Consider the following 6814-nt stretch of genomic DNA (forward strand, 5'->3'; position numbering starts at 1 on the left):
GATGGTTTTGAGTTGCCATGTGGGTGCTGGGAACTGAACCCAGGTCCTTTGCAAGAACAGCCAGCGCTCTTAACCACTGATCTGTCTAGAGTCCCTCAGGTGTTTTGTTTGGTTTTATTTTGTTTCTGATGTGTCCTCTATTACCGTCTATCTACCACAAATACATTTAGGTAACATCGACAAAAGATCACTCTGAACTTGTCTACCATTTCTGCAGTGTCTGCTCCAAGCATGAAGCCATGCCAGGCATTTGGCAAGCACCATCACATTGAACACTCACGGGTCAGTTAGAAGATTTCCAAACAAGATTGCAATTTGGGAAAACTAGACTCAGACATGAAAACGAGGCACTCACACATGCCCTAAGCAGCAGACCCGGAGCTCTGTGCCAATGCTGTGACATTTCTCACCCTACCTCTCCCACACCTAGGCGCTCCCATAGAACCCACCTTGTACCTGAGCCGCACTGTATCCAATGTCATCTGTTCCGTTGTCTTTGGAAAACGCTTCGACTATGAGGACGAGCTTTTCCAGAGTCTAATGAAGATGATCAACGAGAGCTTTGTGGAGATGAGCATGCCCTGGGCACAGGTGCACACTGGTCACTAGTTAACTCCCTGCCCTTCCTTTATTCTCAAGCAAGCATTTTCCTGGACTCCACCTAATGCTTCTCCCTTCATCCCTCAAAGACACTCATCAGTTTGTCCAACTGTTCAAGAAGTAAACAGATACAACCAAATCTCAGACCCAACAGTAGATTATTTAGTGAGACAGAGTGTCTTTGTATACTTCAGGTTGGCCTTGAACTGCTGGTCCCTCCTCCTCAGTCTCCTTAGTGCTGGGATTAACAGTGTACACTATCTCCAGTCACAGACTTTGAGTCCAACTCTATGACTTTAGAACTCTGCTCATATGCTCTCTGGTGCCCATGACTGATACATCCCCCTTTGCCTCTGCCCCGCAGTTATATGACATGTACGGGAGAGTCCTGCAGTATTTTCCAGGAAGACACAACCACCTCTATACCTTGATAGAAAACCTTAAGGACTTCATTGCATCCAGGGTCAAGATCAATGAAGCATCCTTCGACCCCTCAGACCCTAGGGACTTCATTGACTGCTTTCTCATCAAGATATATGAGGTACCTCTTCCTCTTACACCAGTCTTTCTGTCTTCTGAAACCTTCATTCTTGCTGTAGCAAACCCATCTTGCAACTGGGAAGGTGAAAAGTGAGAAAGTGTTATTTTCTATCACTTGCCTTGACCACTAGATAAAATATAGAAACTATAGAAATGTAAGCCTGTCACACCTTTAAAATAAACTCCCTTAAAATTTATGAAATCAGACTTACTTTAGAATTTGCTTTGTATTAGTCAGGATTCTCTAGACCAGCGGTTCTCAGCCTTCCTAATGCTGGAACCCTTTAATACAGTTCCTCATATTGTGGTCACTCCAACCATGAGATTATTTCACTGGAACTTCATAACTGTAATTTTGCTACTGTTATGAATCGTGATGTGAATATCTGATCTGTGACACCCGTGAAGCATAGAATTATTGCTCTAAAGGAACAGAACTGGGTGTTGGGGGGATTTATCAGAACCGCTTACAGGCTGTGGTTCAGCTAGTCAACCATGGCTATCTACCAGTGGAAGGTGCAAGAAGCCAGCAGTTATTCAGCCCTTGAGGCTGGTGTCTCGTCTGGTCCTGGAGAAGCAGGCTCTGGTGCCAGTGAAGAGTGGACTTGCCAGAATGATAGCAAGCAGGCAAAGAGAGAGCCAGCTTTCTTCTGCCGCATCCTTTACATAGGCTGCCAGCAGGTGTGGCCCAGACTAAAGCTGGTCATTCCCATCTCAGAAGATCTGGAGCCAAGGTGGGTCTTCCCACACCAAAAATCCAGATTAAAAGTAGGTCTTCCTACTGTTAATCAAATGAGTAAGCTAAGAAAAGACTCCCTCACAGGCGTGCCCAGCTGTTTCTGCTTTAGTTAGTTCCAGATGTAGTCAAGTTGGCAAGCAAGAATGGCGGTCACACAGTGCCTGCTTCTTAGTGGGCTTCCTTTGCGCCTACAGCATGAGGGGGTCAAAACCCCCGCCCTTCCTCTTTGTGATCACGGTCTCCTTTCAAGCAAATGTCTCCTAGCTTTCGTGCGGTGATTGTCTCTCTACCTGGCTGGTTTCAAGTAAGCTAATTCCCCCTCATTTTTCATGAGACCTATTTTTCTAAAACACACTTCGAATCTTCAAAGTTTAGCATAAAGAAACTTAAAGTCTTACATTTTAAGACCATCAATACAACAGACATTTTACTGAAAACCAGAAGGTGGATTCAGAGTCTCTAATTGAGAAACTCAGAAGCTGGCTCTTTGAATTTGAGTTTAAACACCGAAATCACTAGCCTAATGTCTTTGAGACACAGGAGTGCACATAGTAAGCATGCCCGTGTGCTGACCATGAGACTCTAGGGAAACCGTGATGAAACCCGAGTATTTGGCGGTTGAAAGCTGTGTGCTTCAATGGCCCCGAACTTTCAAACCGTGCAAAGATTCTGTTTCCTTTTCCCATACTTTTTGCCTACCACAAGCACGCTGGCCATCTCTTGTCTTTCCTCGTAAACACCAAACATGCTCTGCACCTTTGCTTACTTTGTTCTTCCAGGCTTAATTGACTCATCTTTCCTCCTTCCACAAACGCACCCCCTCTACACGGAGGAGAGGGGAAGATAAAGGGTGGAGGGCATAAATCGGTTAACAGCCCCCTTCCCTTTCAGGATAAAAGCAATCCCCACTCAGAATTCAACCTCAAGAACTTGGTCCTCACCACCCTTAACCTCTTCTTTGCTGGCACGGAAACGGTGAGCTCCACATTGCGCTACGGATTCTTGCTGCTGATGAAGTATCCCGAGGTGGAGGGTAAGTTCCAATCTGAGGGGCTCAACTGGCACCTCCGGTGCCTCCTTGGCAGGATGGCTATCTTGAAACTGTACAGTCCCATGGCATTAGCTTCCCTTCCCTTGATGACCTCAGAACACAGGGCCTTCACCTCTCTGATCGGTCCCTGCATTTGTCCTCTGTGGCTGTTGAGACTTAGTAGCCTGTATTTTTCATCTGACCCTCATGGTCATGATTTCTCAGAGCAGCTGAAGTCAAGGAAAACAGCCAGTCTGTCTGTCTGTCTGTCTGTCTGTCTCTCTCTCTCTCTCTCTCTCTGTCTCTTTCTCTTGCTCTACCTTTTCAGTTCACCTACCTCCTCCTCTGATTCAGAGACAAGACAATGCATGGCCAATATGGATAATCCAGCTAATCTCATTTCCCAGAAAGTTAGTGAGACCTGCCAGTCCCCTTTGAACTTATGTTATACTTATGCTCATAGCATTGATGTCAGAGATTTGAAGGTGGGTCTCTTCCCTTCCTGTTTCTCTTTGAAATGGGACTGTCACTACATAGTCCAGGCTGACCTTGGTCCAATGATCACTCTTCTTCAGCCTCCTGGGAACCTGGAATTACACACATGCCATCACACCCAGGTGAGGCTGCTTGAAGGCTATTGCTCAGCTGACCACGTTGTCCATATCAACCAGAATGTATGACTAATAAACTAGAATTTGATCTGTTTAGGGAACTACAGTTATTAAGTTATTTCTTGCTTAAGAAAACTCTCTACTTTGGCCTTTCTCTATACTAGTCAAGTTCAAAACAAGCCTTTGGTGAGTGAAAAAAGCATCTGTACATGACGTTCAGCTGGAAGTAGGAAGCTGTCCTGACTGTTGCTCCCCTCCATGCTTCCTCATTTTGTTTTGTTTTGTTTTGTTTTGGGTTTTGTTGTAGGTGTCGATTAATATTTCATATTGATATATCTTCTGGTAATTCTGCTGTTAGTCCTAAACAGCTGTATAACCAAATCACCACACAGAGACTGGGTTTATTTCGTTAACCTAGAATACAATGCTGGGCAATATTTACTCCCTCCTAAACCTCCAAGCCCTCATAGTTTCTTAACATTTAGATTTTACCCATTATACTTGCTTTTTGTGAAATATTATGTCCAGTCCATCTCCACGTAGTTCCAAGATCTGTCCTCCAGCTCTGCTCTCCTTATTCTCTCCCAAGCTCTCCTCCCTAGTCCTCTCTCTTCCCACTCTTTTCCTGCCCTCTGGCTCCTCCCCTCTTTCCTGTCCTCTGGGTCCTCCCATTGGTCAAAATTGTGGCTAGTTGCTTTATTTTGGCCTGTTTACACACAGTTGAGACAGAATGCTTAGAATAAGTATCACAATGCACTATCCGGATTGAAACCAGCATGTGTGTGTGTGGGGGGAGAAATCAGCATTTGAATGAACAAGGGTAAGGTGTATACATTTCAAAAGAACATTATACCAACAAGGTTTTTTTCATTATTTTTTTAAGACAGAGTTTTTGTGTTTAGCCTTGGCTATCCTGGATTCATTTTATAGACCAGGCTGACCTCAAACTCATAGTCATCCACCTGTCTCTGCTTCCCTGAGTGCTGGGGTTAAAGGCATGCACCACCACACCCAGCTGGTTTCTTGCTATTTTTAAGACAAAATTCCCATGTGACATTCAAGGATCTAGGCTGTGCAGCTCCTGGTGTCTGATGAGTGTTCAAAAGCCAGCCATTAAGTATAAAGAAGTAATCCAAACACATGTGATTCTCCTGTAAGGCTCACTGGTCTTCCTAGATCTAGGCACAGCATGTCAAGATCCTTGACTTAATGACATCTACAAACCTCAGAATAGGACTTTCCCTAGCCTCTCAGCACACACATTCCTTGGCCAGACATGTGGCTCACACTGGTAATCCAGCATATATGAGGGGGAAAGAGCATTGGAAACCTACACAATCTAGAGTGTAAGTCAAGTCCAACACAAGCTACCTAGTGAGACCCTTCTGACAATCAAACAAGCACATGCTACCCCTAACCACAAATGGCAGCAAAGGTAGCAAGCATCAGCGTCACCTCTTCTGGTTTACTTTCTTCGGTCTTACAGCCAAGATTCTCGAGGAGATTAACCAGGTGATCGGAATGCACCGTGCTCCAAAACTGGATGACCGGGCTAAGATGCCGTACACTGATGCTGTCATCCATGAGATACAGAGGGTGACAGACGTTGTGCCTCTGGGTGTCCCCCATAATGTCACACGGGACACTCATTTCCGAGGCTACTTTCTGCCCAAGGTGAGGCTACACCCCACTGTTGTCACCCTTTCTTGACTTCTCTCTCATCCTGTTTTTGTGTCCCTAACTCCGTAGTCCAAAACTCTGTTTGTCTCCCAAGGTACGGATGTGTATCCACTGATTGGCTCGGTCCTCAGAGATCCCAAGTACTTCCGCTACCCGGATGCTTTTTATCCTCAGCATTTTCTGGATGAGCAGGGACACTTCAAGAAGAATGACACCTTTGTGGTCTTTTCCTCTGGTTTGTAATTATGCCTAGATTTCCCCAGACATGTACTAGAACACTCCTTCCAAGGTCAATGCTATAGAATAATTTTAAAATATCCTAAAATCCCAGATCAGGGAATATTAGAACCATTCACTTTAATGATTAGAGAAAAAGCTAGGGTGAGAAGGTGGTCTATGGCTGTAATCTCAGGTGCACAAGAGCATGACGTGAGCAATTATGACAGCATGTGTTTTTCAATGGCAGTCATGGGAAGCCTGGAGCCTCAACCGTGAGACAGAGCCTTAAACACAATTTTCAGCTTTTTTTTTTTACTCCCTAGTATTTGATACCTAAGGCATTTGAAATACCTTTGAGGAGTTGACATGAACCTAATTTTGATTTTTTTCCCCTGATCTGGGGATGGAATTCACACACTTTGAGCAAAGGCTTTATCATGGAGTCACATGCCCCATCTGGGGTTCCAGTCAATGCTCTGCTGTTGAGTCACACCCCAGCCCTTGTGGATCCTTTAGAACCAGTCTATCTGGCTCTAACCCAGGAAGCCGGGTGAGCAGAGAAGAAGCCACCACCTGTCCAGCTCCTCTCAGTGGCAGGCAATAGTGGGATGTTGAGCCCACATAGCGAACACAGCTATGAGGAGTCAGCCGAGGCTGCGTGGGGTGTTCATGGCAGGTGCATGGCACATGCCTCTCTGTCACTTTTGTGTCCACAGGAAAGCACAGATGCGTGGGGGAGGCGCTGGCTAACATGGAGCTTTTCATCTACTTCACCTCCATCCTTCAGAAGTTCTCCTTACGGTCCCTAGTGCCTCCTGCTGAGATTGACATCGCTCATAGGATCTCAGGCTTTGGCAACATTGCCCCCATCTACAAGCTCTGTCTGGTGGCCCACTGAGGGCACTGCCAGGCCAGCGAAGAGCTGCGTGAGCTGAGCACTGCTGGGGCTCACACACACCCACTCTCCCCCTCTCTCTCCCACTCTCCCTGCTCTCTCTCAATCCTTCCTACACTTTCAACTGAAGTCGCTCTTACTACTGTGCGGAGACCACGGGTCAGGAGAGGTGTCAGGAAAAACAGGCTGGATGGATAAAACAGGGCTCTAGCCACAGTTTGGGGAAAAGCTTAAAGGTTTAATTAAATTCACTGATTTTTTTTTCAACCTTGGTCTCAGTCTGCACCAAACTCTTACAGACTCTGTGTGTTTTCGTGGTCGTTTGGTCTTTGCCCTGATAGTGACCAGAATGTACTCCATGGTTGCTTTTCTTTCTCCTCCCCAATAAAGAACTCAAGACTATTGACCCTAGCAAGTTTCCTGTGTATCTGTCTCAGGAAATAGCCAAGGGATGAGACACCCAAGCAGGGAGCCAGGAAGCAGCTTATTGTTGTGGACAA

The 6814-nt window shown here is 45.8% G+C and overlaps 1 protein-coding gene across 1 annotated transcript in view; it reads left to right on the forward strand.

The window, feature by feature from the left end:
- Positions 1-6317, forward strand: part of LOC129684600 (cytochrome P450 2G1-like) — a 9437-nt gene extending 3120 nt beyond the window's left edge. The window contains exons 4-9 of the mRNA XM_055617810.1: positions 431-591; positions 965-1141; positions 2771-2912; positions 5007-5194; positions 5270-5435; positions 6136-6317. Coding sequence (XP_055473785.1) covers positions 431-591; positions 965-1141; positions 2771-2912; positions 5007-5194; positions 5270-5435; positions 6136-6317 — 1016 coding nt within the window. The remainder of the gene's footprint in view (positions 1-430; positions 592-964; positions 1142-2770; positions 2913-5006; positions 5195-5269; positions 5436-6135) is intronic.
- The last annotated feature ends 497 nt before the right edge of the window (positions 6318-6814 follow it).

This window comes from Psammomys obesus, unplaced genomic scaffold (genome assembly GCF_907164565.1).
Source record: "Psammomys obesus unplaced genomic scaffold, mPsaObe1.curated_primary_1811, whole genome shotgun sequence".
Lineage (NCBI taxonomy): Eukaryota > Metazoa > Chordata > Mammalia > Rodentia > Muridae > Psammomys > Psammomys obesus.